General features: G+C 42.4%; 1 protein-coding gene across 6 annotated transcripts in view; it reads right to left on the reverse strand.

Moving 5' to 3' along the window:
* DDHD1 (DDHD domain containing 1) overlaps positions 1 to 14517 on the reverse strand; it is a 114627-nt gene extending 100110 nt beyond the window's left edge. Inside the window, exon 1 of one of the 6 annotated variants that reach the window (XM_008957059.4) lies at positions 10628 to 14517. In XM_008957059.4, the coding sequence (XP_008955307.2) occupies positions 10628 to 11468 (841 nt within the window). In that variant the 5' untranslated portion in view covers positions 11469 to 14517. The remainder of the gene's footprint in view (positions 1 to 10627) is intronic. The other 5 variants (XM_008957061.4, XM_003831704.5, XM_008957060.4 and 2 more) reach the window with 5 other exon arrangements.
* Positions 14518 to 18831: the final 4314 nt, after the last annotated feature.

Genomic DNA, 18831 nt, shown 5'->3' on the forward strand with positions numbered 1-18831 from the left:
AAGCTGAAGAGTATTCCGTTGTCTTCATCTTAGCTAGAAAGTTCTACATTTTCTTCAAACTCAGAGTTCAAAGAAGGAATTAAGGTGAAGTGTGAAACTTCACTGTGACTCCCAGAACTCTTGGAGTGATTAAGTAGTTTTAAGACGAGTACATGAAAATATATATAGTACATGTGTGTATGTACGTGTATATATGGTTATCAAGTATAGGCTGAAGAAATTTTGATAGAGTCATAGCTTTCCACCCTTCCCCCCAACCCCAAATACAACAGGTTTACCATGTATTTTTTTTTAATTCCCAGAAGATAGGCTTCTATTTAAAGAGCAAATATACCAGCCTGGCTTAGCTAACGCTTATTGACCTAGGTACTGTGCTAAGCATTCTGCATATATGAACTTCAATTAAATCTAAATAATAATAATCACCTGATGATAACTCTTGGAAGCAGGAATGATCCCCATTTACAAAGGAGAAATAAATTAGGCCACAAAGATTATAACTTGCCCAAAGGCATATAACTATGGTAAATCAAGGATTCAAACTAAGGGAATTTGACAACAAAGATCTGCGTATCTGTTCCCACATGGTTTTTATTGCCAGTGCTGGATAAGGAATGGCTGTCACGTCCATTGACTAAAGAGAGATTCAAGATTATTTTATACTGTTAGATTTTACACTAAGTGCCAGAACCTAGCTGCCATCCCCACTACTGCTGGTTTAACTGCAGATCAATTAAGAGGATTCTCTCATAGTTTTCATGCTAAGGTCTCCATCATAAGAAGAATTGTGGGCCATTTTTTTCTTGCCGGCATGGCAAAAACAAAACAAAACAAAAAAAAAAACAGGAACATTACTGGCTTTGCCTTAACTGAAAACTGAGCAGTCTTTTAGAAAACTGTAAAGTTCTCTATTTTATCAAAAATCCTGGTAGCTGGGAGAGTCGTCTAAATGAGCTCTGGGGATAAAGTTGGTATCTCTCACATTTGGTGACAGGATCTGCATACCAACAAAAGCAGATGCTCAAGAATTTAGAATGCTTTTATGGGAAAAAATTCCTCCTCTCCCATAGGCAATAGATTTGTAAGAGAATGACTGGTGAACTTCTCCCAGGTCCAAGCCAGGAGAACTCAAGACAGCACCAATCTTTCTGGAGCCTGAGAGACCAGACAAAAATCACAGCTTCTCATAAAGGTAGGCAACAGTTACAGAGGATCTAGGGCTGTGCCCATTTGAGAGTTGATTATCAAGATGGCAGGCCAAGAATATGCCAAGTGAGGAAACAGACTACAAATTGAAACAGGAGAGCCAAGAATGTCAAGCGGGTTGGAAATTTGGAAGAATACGCAGGAAGATGGAGAAACAATCATAGCTAACAGTTTTATAGAACTTACTATTCATCATGGGATATTTTTAAGATCTTTAAATATTTTAACTATTAAAAACAATCACAAGAGGTAGATAGTATTATCCACGTTTTATAGAAGAAGAAACTAAGACACAGGGAATTTCAGTTGCTCAGGGGCACAGTGTACAGCAGAGCTGGGATTTGAGCCAAGTCTGGATCCAGTGGTCCTTAACATTCTTCAAACACTAAACAATGTTGCCTCCCTAGAAAAACCAGTAAGAATTGAAATGGAGGTGGCAGAGATGAAACTGATGAGCTGTGGTAAGGTGAGTGGTGATTTGAAAACAAATGCTGTAAACCATGTTTGTTAGAAAAGCTTGTTCCTCGGTACAGTAAAGAAATAGCTCTTGAACACAAATTTAATTTCCTCAGCAAGGCCATTTTTACTTTCTGCAGAAAGGGTACACTTGCCAGCAGTTCTGCCATGAGAGTGCACCAAACAAAGGAGACAGGGTCATTTATAACCTGACGCGTCCACCTTACTACTGTGTCTGGTTTCTACTGGCTGGAACGGGACCTCATATTCTGTATCTGTCCTAATTGGCTAGCAACTTAGAACTTTTTAAAAGAAGCAAAGGCAGAGGACAACAAAGGAAGGAGGAAGTAACTTGTGGAATGCTGAGAAAAGTAAAAACACCTTCAAGTAAGGAAGAGGAACAGGCTATGACTTAATGCTTGCTTGGACCAGTATAAGCATGCGAGGGCAAATATTTAGGCTAAATTGTAGGATCTAAGAACATAAAGTACATTGATTTCTTTATTATGGCTAGCAGATATTTAAGAAAGTTAGCACAGGTCTTTGAATAAATTTTGCTTCTAAGAGAAGTTACTCTTTATTCTTAATTAGATGGGGAGGAAACTCTTTGAAGAGGAACTTCTACTTTACTTTTTACAGGGCTCAACATTTGTACGTGGCCTATCATACTTCTTGATGGATTGTAGGTCTTTCCATAAAAGGGAGAATCCTGACAGGCAATTAGAATTCCAAATGATTCAACCCAGTATTCCAAGATTAGGGGCATTCACTATACATGAGACATAGTTGCACCTTTCTCCCCTACCAAAACAAATAGATAATGTAGTTTACACAAAATAGCATAACAAGCAAAACAGTAAATAGGTGAAAGAATAAACTGCAACTATATCCAACCAGATATTCTAAAATATAAAGTCCTAATGTTTTCCAGTGAAAGGCAAAGAGCGGAATCATGGGTAACTTGTGCTAATCTTAAATAAGAAGCATAATAGTGATTGGCTATACAATGAGAATGTTAAGCAAAGGCAAGTATCTTTTCCTAAACCTTACAGACAGGTACACTTGTCTCATATGGTGTTAGCCATATAAGAAAGGTTCATTTCAGCAGTAGATAGCCACATTGGAAGAATATGAGTCGCTGAAAGTGCTTCAGCAACCACACTGTGCTTTCTTTCCTCAGTTTGGATGCTCAACAACGTCTTTGGTTTGAAGTAGATTCTCTCTTTCCTATAACTGTCTTTTGATTTACAGCAAAGACTTTGTTTAAAAAATAAACAAACTTGGGTGCACTTAATGTTGAAACATATACCAGATGTTAAAATGCAAGTTTTACTGAAGGTCTAAGTAGGTGTGTCAGGTACACATGAGATACCCTGGGCCTAGTTAGAAGCAATTCTACAGAATGAGAATAACAGACTCAGCCAATAAAATATGAACTAAAAGTTGCTATTAAGTAGTTGCAGTAAGTTGTAAAATCTAAGAGTGGGATTGCATTTAACTAAATGTCTACACTAAGGCTTAGAAGTAATTCTGACTCTGCTCCCTGTGCATCATCCAAAATTACTGAGCAGAGGCTGGGAGCGGTGGCTCACATTTGTAATCCCAGCACTTTGGGAGGCTGAGGCAGGTAAATCACCCGAGGTCAGGAGTTCAAGACCAGGCTTACCAACATGGTGAAACCCTGTCTCCACTAAAAATACAAAACTTAGCCAGGCGTGATGGCGCTGGCCTGTGATCCCAGGTACTTGGGAGGCTGAGGAATGAGAATTTTTTGAACCTGGGAGGTGGAGGTTGCAGTGAGCCGAGATGGCGCCACTGCACTCTAGCCTGGATGACGGAGGGAGACTCCATCTCAAAAATAATAAAAATAATAAAGCAGAGCATTCCATGGCACGTGTTTTAAAATCTTCAGTTTTAATAAGGCTGGGTGTGATGGATCATCCCTGCAGTCCCAGCGCTGTGGGAGGCTGAGGCAGGAGGGCTGCTTGAGCCCAGGAGTTTGAGACCACCCTGGGCAACATAGGAAGACCATGTCTCTACAAGTAATAATTTTAAAAATTAGCTGGGCATGGTGACGTGCACCTATGGACCTAGCTTCTTTGAAGGCTGAGGTGGGAGGATTGCCTGAGCCTGGGAGGTCAAGGCTGCAGTGAGCTATGATCACTCCACATTATTCTGGCCTAAGCGACAGAACAAAACCTTGTCTCAAAAAAAAAAAAAAAAAAAAAAAAAAGTTTTAACATAGTACAACTAGTTATTTGTCCCATATCATGTTTCTCAAAGGATATCCTGCATCAATGTTCAGAAAGATAGTCCACTGAGAAGCAGCCAGAGACAATTAGTAATATCAGAGAGATTTCCATTCATATAGTTAATATTACATTCTAGCACATAAAAGCTTAACTCTCCATTATTTGGAAAAGCCATCCATTCAGATGGAATTTGTATTTCTCAAGGATTTTCCAGTATCTGAGGTCTTGGAATACAGAAGTACCAATAACAATGTCATTTCCAAAGGGTGACCTGACCCCCAGCAGTCATTCAAGAGTTTATTTAAACATACAGAGCAATGATTATAAATATTATCTAGAGATAGCTTAATGTAGTAAGACATTAAAATAAACATTAATGGGCAGGGTATGGTGGCTCATACCTGTAATCCCGGCACTTTGGGAGGCCGAGGCAGGCAGATCACTTCAGGTCAGGAGTTCAAGACCAGCCTGACCAACATAGTGAAACCCTGTCTCTACTGAAAATACACAATTAGCCAGGCATTGTGGCGCATGCCTGTAATCTCAGCTACTTGGGAGGCTGAGGCAGGAGAATCACTTGAACCTGGGAGGCAGAGGTTGCAGTGAGCTGAGATCACGCCATTGCACTTCAGCCTGGGCAAATAAGAGTGAAACTCCATCTCAAAACAAACAAAAAGGCCGGGCGCGGTGGCTTACACCTGTAATCCCAGCACTTTGGGAGGCCAAGGTGGGTGGATTACTTGAGGTCAGGAGTTCAAGATCAGCCTGGCCAAAACGGTGAAACTCCACATCTACTAAGAATATAAAAATCAGCCAGGCATGGTGGCACATGCCTGTACTCCCAGCTACTAGGGAGGCTGAGGCAGGAGAATCGCTTGAACCTGGGAGGCAGAGGTTGCAGTGAGCTGAGATCACACTACTGTACTTCATCCAGGGCAACAGAGCATCTCAAAAAAAAAAAAAAAAAAAAATTAATGAATGTATAATTCAATCTTGTTCACAATCTGTTGATGCTAAAAAGCGTACATAAAATATAATTACTTTTACACAATCATATCAATTTTGCTACTGTTTTTCTTCAGTTCTCTGGTACAGGCAAGTTCCAATTTTTTACCACCTTGAATTTCACTTGTCTCCTAATCTAGGAGTATCAGAAAGTATCTGCATTGTGGTTTTCTTCCTAGTAATCTACTCAATTGTCAGTGATTCAACACTTGTTATGGGTACGATTTTTCTTTACCAATGTAGACCCAAAAGAGTAGAACTGTAGATTATATACAGTAACTATAAAAAAATTTTTCCTTGTTCTACTTTTTAACTGAACTTTTAGAGTGTATTGTGGAAAAACAGAAGGGACTCTGTATATCTGTACCCTTCATCAATGCTGACAGTTGTTTTTTTTTTTTTTTGTATAACATGCACAGTTTAAATTCCACTACACTCATGAAAAAACAAAGGTCTTAGGTCAGATTCCCTAGTTATTAGGAATTCCATAACTACCTATTTCCCAATCTCTTTTGCCAATATTTTTCATCTTAGGCTTCCTGTGAATAATACATTCTCCTTCTAGTTCTCCTCCCTGACATCCACTTTCCTCCCCCAGTGTCCATAATTCTCAGAGGATTCCTTGACCAGCACATCCAGATTTTTCTTGCTCTCCACAAAAAAGGATCAACTGTAGGTTCCAGACATCAAAGTTCTCAGCAAAATACAAACTATAAAGAGTTATATGGAGATAAAAGACCCAAAATACAATTCGGAAGAGAGAAGCATACTCAAGGTCTCTTTTATAAGAAAACAGTAAAAGAGGAAAGAAAAGCAGAGGTGGTTGACAGGGGTAAGAAAACCACACTGATTGCTCTAAGCATTTGCATAAAGCACTTGCAAAACATGCATTATAACATTTTGGCCATACGTAAGGTGAATCAATAACTGATATTAGATCCGTTTTTAAAGTAATGGTGCATTTCAAAGGGAAAGAGAAGCCCCAAATGCCATGGTCAGGTGCCAAGTCCTGCCATCCATACATGTCACTATCCATTCACATCCTTTTTCTGTTTTAGCAGGTCACTGTGCATTCTAAAATGCACTCTAAAGCAGACTTGATCTAGGATGCGGTGGGTTCTCAGAAAACTGGGGCCTTGGTACTGTAAACCGAGCAGTCAGGGTTCCAATGCAGTCCAAGGCTGCTTTCCAGTCCAGGCTAGTGGGAAATAACACAGTTATAAAGAGTAAAAGATAAAAGTCTCCAACACTTTTTCAGGGTCAGGCACGATCCCTATAGTCCTGCTTTATTGGAGACAGAAACTGGTCAAAAAAGAGTGCCTTCTACCCCCGGGACTCCATTATTTTCCCATGATGCCCTGTGCCACACAAAGGATTGTTATTATGAATAACATGGTCACATCTACACCAAGTTTGTAAACATTATGTAATTAAGGGAAAAGCTCTAATTTTTTAATCTCATTTTATTGGTAATATAATCTTCCCGTTGTTGCAATATACCACAAAAACAACAGGTCTATTTCTAAAGCATTTGAAACTGAAAATGGTTTAAAATTACAATAATGCAAGTAGGCTGTATAAGTATACCAGAAGGTGGTGGGTGACAGAGGGGAAAGAAGAAATCTGTGGTTTATAGTTAAGACTCCTGGAAACTACATATAAAAATTTGGTCAATTAAATAACTTTATTAGTTTAGTCAATGCATAGAAATCACACAACTCCCTAGTGCAAACTGCACACATCACTGCCATTGGAATTGAATTATTCTTTTTTTTTTTTTTGAGAGGGAGTCTTGCTCTTGTCGCCCAGGCTGGAGTGCAGTGTCACAATTTCGCCTCACTGCAACCACTGCCTCCTGGGTTCAAGTGATTCTCCTGCCTCAGCCTCCTGAATAGCTGGGATTACAGACGCTCGCCACCACGCCTGGCTAATTTTTGTACTTTTAGGAGAGACAGGGTTTCACCATGTTGGCCAGGCTGGTCTCGAACTCCTGACCTCAGGTGATCCACCCACCTCAGCCTCCCAAAGTGCTGGGATTACAGGCATGAGCCACCACGCCTGGCCTAGAATTGCTGAATTATTCTAAGCTCATGAAATATCTCTAGAATGTTCCATATGCCTTCCCATCTGCTATTACTGAATGCTTTGGCCACTTTCTTGCCAATGTTCCTTACAGACATTCTTTCACCTCTGATGAGGTACTGAGTAATAACAAGAAATTGTGGGCACTCAACAACTGTGCACTGGTTAACCTTACTAACCTGTATGTAACTAAAAATAAGGTGTATAGTTTTTGTGAGACCCACATATAGTTAACACCTAGTACAACGTGCCAACCACTGTAATAAGGATGTTACATATAATAATCCTCAAAACAAGTCTATGAAGTGAGTACAAACAGGAAGAACACTGCAAACAAGAGAGTTCACTTAACCATTACTCAGCAATGATTAGTTTTTATCTAAAATGTCCACATGCAGCCAGGAGAATATCTAAACATACAATAAAACAAAAATGTTTACTACGATATTTTTTCATATGTAATAATATTGCTCCTCATTAATAGAAGACAAATTCTGTTCTCCTTTCTGATTCATGTACCCCAAATTAGTTCAAATTTTATCTGCTAGTCAAGTTCAAAAGGAAGAATAAAATAAAATCTTTCTTTTAGAATAGGTATAGCTAACTTGTTGGCCTTGACACCCAGATGCAGTGGGCTAAATTAGGCCACAAAAATCTAAATGGCCAATGGATTCATACCACCATTCTACATAGGAACTCACTGGACATTTTTTTTAAACACTTTTATTACCACTAACCAGACAGTTTCCAAAACAGCTAAAAAGGAAAAGTAAAATGGGGGCAAGGTCAAAAGCTGCAACGTATAGTATGAGTTTTTCTATTTGAAGAAAGGCTGAAGAACCCATACGGGGACTGGACCCTCCTAGAAAGTGTGAAAACTTACACACAGAGACTTAAGAAACCAATTAAAGTTATATGAGATTTTGTGAGAAATGGCAAATTACAGGATAGACAAAAAGCACTACTGTGTTTTTATTATAGCTTATACTAGGGCTTGGACATCCACAGGATTGTACCTTGTAGAGAACTATTTAGAAAATGCTAAAATATAGATAAAAATAGGTGTTGCTCTTATGCTAGTTATAAGCTATAATTGGCCTAATGGCTATTTGCTTTAGGAAAGAAGATTGGAGAAAGGTAAGTCCACATTACCTTTAGGTTAACTTTTGTAGGCTCCCACCAGTTTTCACCTGATTTATGACACTAGCATTCTACTTATATTCTGCTTCCAACTCTCCAGCTCAACTTTTGCATTGTCATTAATCACATGTAAGTATAAAGAACCTTCTACTGTTTGGTTCCTCATTACTCGCAGGATAAAGGCCAAACTCCTTAGCACTGCATATCTACCCTGTCTCTTTTCCAGCTATTGTCCCAAATGCGCCATTCATGTGCAGGTGCTCCCTTCACAATCTCCATCCTGTCCCTGACCAAACACCATCCCTCACATACTTCGGTCTCTGTGGTTGGTCAAAGCCCAAACCCACCTCATGTGTCACAGTGCCTGCAGGTGTAGACCTCACTTCCTTAAAATGCCACGCAGTTTCAGACCTGTGTCCTTGTGTATGTGCCCCATCTAGCTGGAATGCCCTTCCCTCTATTTCTCTGCTTCATTAAATTCATCCTGTAAGACTCTGTCTTAAATTTTCTGGGATGCTTTCCTGATACCCTCACCCTTGGATGGGTCAGAAGCTCTTTGCATACTGCACTGTATTTCCCCACTAGACTAATGAATGAACTGCTTCATCACTTTCTAGCTAAGTGACCTTGGACAAGTTCATTAATTTCGCTGAGCCCATTTCTTCATGTATATAATGTTGGTATTAATTTGCTATCACTGTAAAATAATGAATGTCAAAAATCACTTTGTAAACAGTGAAGTACCACGCAGGCATTAACAATTTTATCAAAAACCAAGAGAGCACACAGTATTCTTGGTGAATATACTTCAGTTTAATCTAAGGGTAAGATTCATCTCTTGGTTTCCGTCCCCTCTCCAAGGATACCCTGTATTTTTATCCAACTTTCTGACTCCACTAAGTCTTGGTACTTCTATCTTCAGGAAAAAAAAATCTATGATTATGTTTAAGTCATTTGAAGGAAACACCGAGTGGGAAGCTCTGAAAGGGTAAGGATTTTCCTTTTCCCCATCTTTCTTAATGCCTTCACAAGAGTACCGTTATGCACATATAAATATTCTGAATATGAAAGAACTGAATGAATATAAACATACCCTGCCTTTAGTGAGTATATAATCTAAAAAAGTGAATGATGTAACAGATCTCACTAAATCTGACCTTATAAAAATGGTAATGAATGCCTTTAGTATCATCTTAATGTGCAGTAAGAAATTAAATTTCCTATTATTTTATTTGGTGATTTGACACATGTTGGAATTGCTATCTTAGTAAGTCATGCTTAACATATGAATGTTTTAACATTATCAGAATCACTGATGCAATTCAATACCTAGTTATTGAATATGTATTGCACTAGGCCCTATCAGAGTACAAAGATAAAGGTGATGGGCTCTGCCGATGGTAAGGTCCTAACATACAGAAAGGAAGCTGTCATCAATCCATCTAATAGAGGGCAGAGTGTTGTATGGAGGATCTAAAGGTTGTGACAATCAATGAAGACATCTGAGTTAGGGCATTGGGCCCATGAAAATTAAAAGTGTATATTACCTATTATAATACTGGTGGTCAGTAACTTCTGTGACTATTGAATATCTCCTATATATTACATACGTAATATTTGCTGCATGCACTGGCAGATATTTACGGTCACCTTCCTCCTATTCTAACTATAAACCCATCTGTGTTGTTGTCTAATAAATACTGTTAACACTCATATCACACGTAAGTACCAACCATAGTTCCAAGCCCTTGAGGTATATTTTCTAATTTACTTTCACAACAATCCCGTGAGGTAGGTACAATTTCTCCCCTTTTACAAATGAGGAAGACGAGGCATAGAAATGGTAATTTTTCAAGGTTAAGATGCAAACACAAAAATATGTAAATGAGGACCTAAGAGACAGAATCCAGTATTCCACCGAGGGAGCGGAGCCACTTGCCAGAGCTGCTTCACGCAGTGCTTTCCACCTCTCCGAACACACCCAGTGGGAACAACCTATCTCCTTTCCCTCCAGGGATTCTTTTACTTTTCCTGAATCCATAACTAAGCTGTTGATTCTCGAGCAGATCCTCTCAAACCTTCCTACTCCAGAAGACGTGCCGCTATTTAAATCATAGGCTGTTTAGGGTAAATGAGACAGAACCAGATCCCCAGGTGGACAAAGCTGGTAGGATCACGAAATTAAACCTCGGGCTGCGGATCCGGTCCTGGATCACTTCCAGGGGATGGCAGCAGGACCCGGCTCACCCAGGAGGCGCTACCCCCGAAGGTATCCAGTCCTCCTGACCCCAGGCAGCTTGGGTTTTGCCATCTGCTCGTTTACCCTTCAGCTGCCGACGCTCCCTGCTCAATCTCCATCCTGCCCCAGCCAAACGCCAGGCCTCACGCGCCTCCCTCTTCGCGGCGACCAGTCCCAAACCCACACCGGTGCGCATCGGCCCATGCAGGGGCAGCCCGTCCTGCCCTAACCCCGGCCCGCTACTCACGGTTCCAGTACACCGGGTAGCACTCTCCTTGGGTCACATCCACCTCGTAGAGGCCGCCCCGCACGCACACAGGCTCGATGTTCACAAGCTCCACCATCTCCGGCTCGTGCCCCGTGGTACTCTGGCAGAAGCCGCAGGCGCGGTCCTCATCGTCGTCATCTCCGGAACTGGAGGCTGGGCCCGTGGGGGAGCACACATGGTCGCCGTCCCGGTCCCCGCCCTGGGGCCGGGCACCCGTGGTCTGCAGCAGGGTCCGGAAGGCGAGCTCGATGCGGAGCGAGTCGTAGCCGATGAAGGGCTTCCAGGTCTTCTTGTCCTCCTTGTAGAACCAGCGTACCTCCTCCGGGCCCAGCTCCGTCACTACCTCATAGCGGTGCCGGGCCGCCGGGCCGCCAAGCCGGGTACGTTTCCTTTCCCCGGGGGCCCCTACTGTCGCGCCGCCGCCCCCCGAGTTCGTCGGGACCAGCGGAGGCTGCTGCGGCGGGTGCAGCGACAAGGAGCTGCCGCCGCCGCCGCCGCTCTCACCCTCGCTGTAGTAGCGCAGCGAGGAGCCCGACTCGGCGGAGCTGAAGTCATAGTTCTCGTCACTGAGGCAGGGGTCCAGCGCGAGGTGGTGGTTGTGGTCGTCGGTGCCCGGCGCCAAATGCAGCCCGGGTTCCCCGCGCAGCAGGGCCAGGGGCACGTCGCCGTCGTCCGGGTCCCCGCCGGGCAGGTGCTCGAAGCAGCAGACGCCGCCGCCGAACGCTGGCCTCGCGTCTGAGCCCAGCTCCCAGGCGCCGCCGCCGCCGCCTCGGCCGTTATGCTCGGGGCTCCGTGGGGACCCGCGGCCCGGGTAATTCATGCTGTGGAGACGCCGCCGGCTGCCCGGCGGCGCGCGGAGCCGTGACCCCCAGCGCTTCCGCCACACATTCAACGCCGCCGCCCTCTCCACCCGGAGTTTCTAATCTTTCAAATCCCGACCCGAGCTGCGGCGGCAGCGGCGACCGCTCCGCCCCCACGAGACCCGCAGCCGCCGCAGCTGCGTTCTGCGGCCGGCCCCATTGTCACGCAGCCCGACGTAGGCGGTGCTTCGGCCCCCGCCCCGCCCTCCGGCCGCGCGCGCCTCCCCGGAAGCCCGGGCTGCACCGGCGCCGCGCGCGGGGCTTCCCCCCTGCCCCTCTGGCTGGGAGGGCAGGATGGCGTCAGGTCGCCCGCCGCTCTTGGGCCTCCTCGGCTCCCTTCCTCCTTCCCTGCGGTCTTCATGCACAGCTGCTTCGGTCCCCCGCTTCTGGAGTTCACAGCCCAGATGTGGATAGGCTTTACCCCACTCATCCTTACAATGTGGGTCATGAGCCCAGAGCCTTAAGCTACGTGTCAGGAGGGCCCCAGGATGTAGGATTCAGCATTGCTCTTTTTGACCTTAGGCCCTACTGCGGCCTCGCCTGGACGTTTTGTCACCTGGCCCTGGTGCCTCCAGACAGAACCAGGACGCATAGGTGGGTGGATACGAGGGCACTCCACCCCACACCCATCACTCACCTTGGTGTCACCACTCCCACTGGGAAACTGGAATCTAAACCTTGCTTCATATGCCATCTCATATTATTACTTATCTTTTGATGCTTGGATTTCCTGTTTTCTCAACCTCATTGCTAGGCCCTTGATGGAAACCAAGTCCATGTCAGCCTCTCCCACACAGTGGGTGCGCAATCAATCAGTCTTAGTTGATTATAATGATGTCAAGTCCAACCAGCTGTGGTAAAGAGTGTTCGATTGAGAGGTAGAAAACAACCAGGTTCTAGATTTAGCTTTGCTAACCATCCACAGGCAAATCACATAATCTTCCTGATCTTTTTGGTTTCCTCATCTGTAAAATTAAGATTCTTGGACCAGATGATATCTAAAGTTCCTTCTAGCGATGGAATTCTATGAACTTTAAGGTTTCTTCCAGATTTTTATGCATCTCTGATTCTGTAACTCATATTCTGGGATCAAGTTGAATACAGAGGCTCCCTTATGTGGGTCTTTTTTATTTAAAAAAAATTATTTTGTAAGCACATCACCCTGTGTTGAGAATCCAGAGAAAAACCATCTCCAACCTCAGTGTTTTCATTTTAAGAATAGACAGTCTTCACTATTTCTTTTACTCTCTGGTGGAATCAGATTGGTAGGGCAATTTTTCTTGCTCCTGAGATGTAACCTGTCAGACATTATTACTCTGTCATTATTTAAATCAAGACTATCTGAAGTTTGTACAGGGCCTTTGTAGGAATTTGAAAAAAGGCATTGCTTCCTGTGGGCAGATACAGAGCGGTGTTGGAGTTGATGGCTTGTCAAGTAGAATACAGGCTGGATTTTCTGCCCCAATTAGTGCCCTTAGCTGGTTAACCTTGTGCAGTGAACAACCTATCCAACTGTATACTGCAGCTCTGACTGAAAGCATCTAAGATCAGGACCCTCTTTACCACTCAAAAAAAATTTCTGAGTGCCTGCTTCCCAGTTGCTCCTCCAGTATTTCTATTGACAATATGCAGCATATGATATGGGGTATGGGCTTTGGTCTGTTTACTAGCTGTAAAAGCATTCATTCTACAGGGTTTGAATAGGTGTCTGGCCACCTATATGCCAGGCACCTCTGTGCTAACTTCTACTATAAGAGAGAATGGGAGACAGTGATTTCTTTCTTCAAGGAACTTACAGCCTAGAGGGGGATACAGACAAGTAAACAGATACATTATATTATAGTACAGTATGAAAAGTACTATGAAGGGGATTATAAATAAGGAATATCACAACATTTAAAATATCTCTATTCCTTTATGTTTCTTGATAGAATGTAGCCTAACTATATAACTATCTGGTCAGATTATTTTGGACAGATTTTAACTCTTGACTACACAATTTCCGTTAACATTATCCTCTGTTTAAAAAAAAAAAAAAAAAAGTACTAAGGCCGGGCGCGGTGGCTCACGCCTGTAATCCCCGCATTTTGGGAGGCCAAGGCGGGCAGATCACGAGGTCAGGAGATCGAGACCATTCTGGCTAACATGGTGAAATCCTGTCTCTACTAAAAAAAATACAAAAAATTAGCTGGACGTGGTGGCGGGCACCTGTAGTCCCAGCCACTCGGGAGGCTGAGGCAGGAGAATGGCGTGAACCCGGGAGGCGGAGCTTGTAGTGAGCCGAGATCGCGCCACTGCACTCCAGCCTGGGCTACAGAGCGAGACTCTGTCTTGGAAAAAAAAAAAAGTACTTTCTGCTTTGCATTGAATGAATGTTTCTATTACTTTTAAGTGTGCTTATTTGGTTATTTTGAGAAGATTATCCTCTTGTGGTTCACTGGGGAAATGCCACACTCCTTTTAGGTAGAGTGATCATTTTTGAAGGAAATGTTGATTCTTAACACAACCCAGGTGGCAGAAGAAGGGAATCCTAGATTCTCTGCTGACCTGGTTATCTTGGTCTAGAGCCAGGTGTGTGTAATCTTTTGGCTTTCCTGGGCCACATCGGAAGAAGAAGAATTGTCTTGGGTCACACATAAAATACACTAACACTGATGATAGCTGATGAGCTTAAAAAATCACGAAAAAATCTCGTACTGTTTTAAGAAAGTTTATGAATTTGTGTTGGGCCACATTCAAAGCCATCCTGGGCTGCATACGGCCCATGGGCTGCAGGTTGGGCAAGCTTGGTCTAGACCTTGTTGAGGGGAGATGTCAATCAACATTTGTGGGCTGAGATTGCTTCTGCCCCTTGGAAGTGAGCTTGGGCTATGGCAGACCCATATACTGGGTCCCAGGCTGACAGTGCTCAGAAGATATTTGAGAGCACAGTATCTAACTTCATGTGACTGCATGTGTTTATTTCCTTTTTACTCCCTAGCCATCATAGCAAGGCAAAGGTCATGATGTTGTTTTTCTCAACTTTTCTGCTTTAAAAAGTCATGTTTTATCTATTGCCTCCTGTTCCTGCTCTCCTTTTGTTTTCTAGATCATCTTCTCAGGTAATATGATCCTGACCAGAGGGAGATGGGTTGGGGCATCTATTCTAGTCCCCACCTGCCAGAATAGGTGTCAGGTGGCTCCTCACCACTCTACATCATTAGTGTGTACAATGGACACAGCATTATCTGAACTTCCATGGCTCTATGTAAAGCATTCCATTGTATTTTAATAATTACGCAAGACAAGGCCTCTTTCACATAAGGCAAATAAGTGTGATTGATTCAGACTTCTGGCATTACTGGGCCATGCTGCCGCAAGAAACAGGTGCATGTGGAATCAAGCCTGACGGAGTTATTGGTGTGCAGAAAAAAAAAAAGGTAAGCCAGTTGGTTTGTACTACAAAAGACTAAAACAGCTGGTCTGTGTATCCTACCACCTTCCTGTCCGCATTAGGCATATGGCAAGAGCTATCTGGTAACAACGGCCATCTCCTCCACGCGTCTCAAAGATGTTTTAGTGCAATTGTGTGCTGTCTTTCCCTTTTCTTCTTTTCTTAAAGTTTGTCCCTGTTATTCATTTTATTATTTTAGAGATAGGGTCTTGTTGTTGCCTGGGTGAAGTATAGTAGGCCAATCCTAGCTCACTGCAGCCTCGAACTCCTGGCCTCAAGTAATCCTCCTGCTGCAGCCTCCCCAGTAGCTAGTATTACAGGCACAAGCCACCATGTTGTTCATTTTAACCTGTCTTCACCTTTGTAACATTAGGGAATGCTTGATGCCAAGTAATTTATCCTGAGCCAACATCCCACACCTGCACTTGAAATAGCTTCATCCAAAGTGTATGATGGAAGACCCCTATTTAGAATGAAAGAAAGAGGGCAGACATAACCATGCCCCCATCTGCTGTATCTCGTGTTCGATAAGCCATCCACCACACCTTAAATTTTATTTCACTTTTTATTTTTAGGATTACTACTTATCCAGTTTTTAAAGATGAGAGTGTTTTATCTGATGCCCTGACCAAATGAAACAACAACCTAGACTGAAGCAGGGAACATTCGCTGGACATTTCAGGCACTGTGCTAGGCTCTACAGTGAAGCATTCACAGTCTAGTGGTGTCTATAAATAAAACCACAATGCTAACTTTTAAATTCCTATGAGGAATATAATTGTAATGCCACTATAGCTGCATCACTACCATGGGGTCATTCTCTCCCTACAGACAGATCGATAAACAAAATCAAATTACAATCCAAAGGAAGCAAGGTGGGCAGAAATAATGTAGGGATTCATGATGAATAAAGTCATTAATCCTTCCATTTATTCATTCAACAAATATTTATTGTCTAGTGCTATTGTGTTTTTATTTTTAACTGAAATCACACTTAAAATTTAGAATTATGAAATGCATTTACTTAAAGATTTATAAGAGGCCTATCCACAAAACCATACTTACCAAAACCCTATAAAAATGTTTTCTATTCCTTTTGGAAATAAAGGTCAGTGGTGGTGAAGGTATATATTCAAATGAAAGAAAGTATAAATCAATACAACATTGATGCATACTCTGTGGAGGCAGCCACAAAATCCTCATCAGCTTGTTTATATCAGACAGATTTGGCCATCTTCCTGCCCTTTCATTATAGAAAAGTGAGTTGGGCCATAGCTATTGGCTGCTGTGAGGCCCACATTATGCACCCATTGTAGATGTATTTAATGACTTCTGTGCTCTAGGATTTTTTCCTACCTCCACAGGTAAGTTGAAAGTACATATTTGTTCACAGACTCATATGAGCCTTCAATAAAAAGTAATTGATAATCATAATATGGTGCTGAGCAAGACTTAGAGGCAGCACCTTGCATATGTGTATTGTCATATATAAGTTAAAAAGGAAAGAAAAGAGAAGCTTTGTTCCAATAAAGATTTATTTCCACTAATGTAACTGTCAGTAATTTGCTGAGCATTTAAAAGACTGAACAGCAGAATTGATTTACTGTTTTTGCAACTGCTGCTTAAAAAAGTATGTTTATCCTTACATCATAAGTCAGCAACTCATTTAAAGTTTCAGCTTGAATAAAATATGATTCTAGGCCGGGTACGGTAGCTCACGCCTGTAATCCCAGCACTTTGGGAGGCCAAGGCGGGTGGATCACAAGGTCAGGAGTTCGAGACCAGCCTGCCCAACATGGTGAAACCCCATCTCTACTAAAAATACAAAATTAGCTGGTCACGGTGGTGCGTGCTTGTAATCCCAGCTGCTCGGGAGACTGAGGCAGGAGAATCACATGAACCCGGGAGGCAGAGGTTGCAGTGAGCCGAGATCATGCTACTGCACTCCAGCCTGGGCAACAAGAGCGAAACTCCATCTCAAAAAAAAAAAAAAAAAATATATATATATATATATATACACGTATATATATAATAATCATACATATAATAATCATTATATATACATATATATGATTCTAGACTCACAAGCTCCCAAATTCTTTTTGTGGGTCTCCCATTGGGTTATTTGAACCATACTAGATAGCCATTAGGATAATACCATTAATAAATGTAAATGGCATGGTAGAAAAGCAAAATTCTTCAGAAATTTTATCTTCAAGATTCAGCAACATGTATTTTAAATATGAGAAATTAGTAACAATGGCCCTGCATTTGTGACTCCTTCACTTCTAAAGTTTAGAACATCAGATTCATACTAATTCTTAATCATCTGTAAGAACTCACAAATAGTCCTTCATTTGATTATTCATATTACTCTGCTTCTCAGGTTAACAATTATAAACTTTGATCACTCATATGACTGTACTTCTCAGGCTAGAAATTATAAACCTCTGGGCCAGGTGGATCATGCCTGTAATCCCAGCACTTTGGGAGGCTGAGGCAGGAGGATCACTGGAGCCTAGAAGTTCGTGACCAGCCTGGGCAACATGACAAAACCTTGTCTCTACCAAAAACAAAACAAAAAACAAAAACAAAAATTTCCCAGGCGTGGTGGTGTGCCTATAGTCCCAGGTGCTCAGGAGGCTGAGGTGGGAGGATTGCTTGAACCCGGGAGGCAAAGGTTGCAGTGAGCCGAGATCATGCCACAGCCTGGGTGAGAGTGATATCTCATCTCAAAAAAAAAAAAAAAAAAAAAAAGAAGGAGAGAGAGAGAGACAGGAATTAATTATAAACCTTTAGAAGGTATAGAGGGACAGTGTATTCATTTCCTAGGGCTGCACTGTATGGTTTAAAGCAACAGAAATGGCCAGGTGTGGTGGCTCACGCCTGTAATCCCAACACTTTGGGAGGCCGAGACAGGTGGATCACCTGAGCTCAGGAGTTCCAGCCAACATGGCAAAACCCTATCTCTACTAAAAATACAAAAATTAGCTGAGCATGGTGGCAGACACCTGTAATCCCAGCTACTTGGGAGGCTGAGACAGGAGAATGGCATGAATCCGGGAGGTGGAGCTTGCAGTGAGCTGAGATTGCACCACTGACTCCAGCCTGGGTGACAGAGAATCCTCCTAAAAAAAAAAAAAAAAAAAAAAAAACCATGCAAAACAACAAATATATGTGAGAAAATTGGAGAAAAGGGAAAATTGAGGTTAGAAAAATAAGCAATCAGGAATAAAACATACAGGGCAAAGCCCTATATATTTGTAAAATAGAAATGGGCCACAGATTCTGAGCTTTCCAGCAGATTAGCTATGTGATTCATAGTCTCAATCAGATGAAAGTTACTGATATTTGTTCTTCATATGTAAGCAAGGGAATAAAGCATTATTCAGTAGAGGGAATTACTTATTTTCATCTTTAGAATTTTAGATGAAATATAAATTAATAAATATATGTATTTTTTGAGGGAGAGTCTCGCTGTCACCCAGGCTGGAGTGCAGTGGTGCAATCTTGCCTCACTGCAACCTCTGCCTCCTGGGTTCAGGTGATTCTCATGCCTCAGCCTCCCGAGTAGCTGGGAGTACAGGTGCCTTCCACCACACTAGGCTTTTTTTTCTTTTAAGTAGAGATGAGGTTTCACCATGTTGGCCAGGCTGTTCTCAAACTCTTAACCTCAAGTGATCCACCCACTTTAGCCTCCTTAAGTGCTGGGATTATAGGTGTGAGCTACTACACCTGGCCTGATAAATATATTATTATAATACTTTGCTACAGATATTCTTCTCTTTAATTTCTCAGATAAGTCATAGATGTTTCAAAAAATATTTTTGGGAAGCCAATGGGAGAGAGATTATCTTTCCTAAACCCTTACTGACATAGATACAGGTATT

This window comes from Pan paniscus, chromosome 15 (assembly GCF_029289425.2).
Source record: "Pan paniscus chromosome 15, NHGRI_mPanPan1-v2.0_pri, whole genome shotgun sequence".
NCBI lineage: Eukaryota > Metazoa > Chordata > Mammalia > Primates > Hominidae > Pan > Pan paniscus.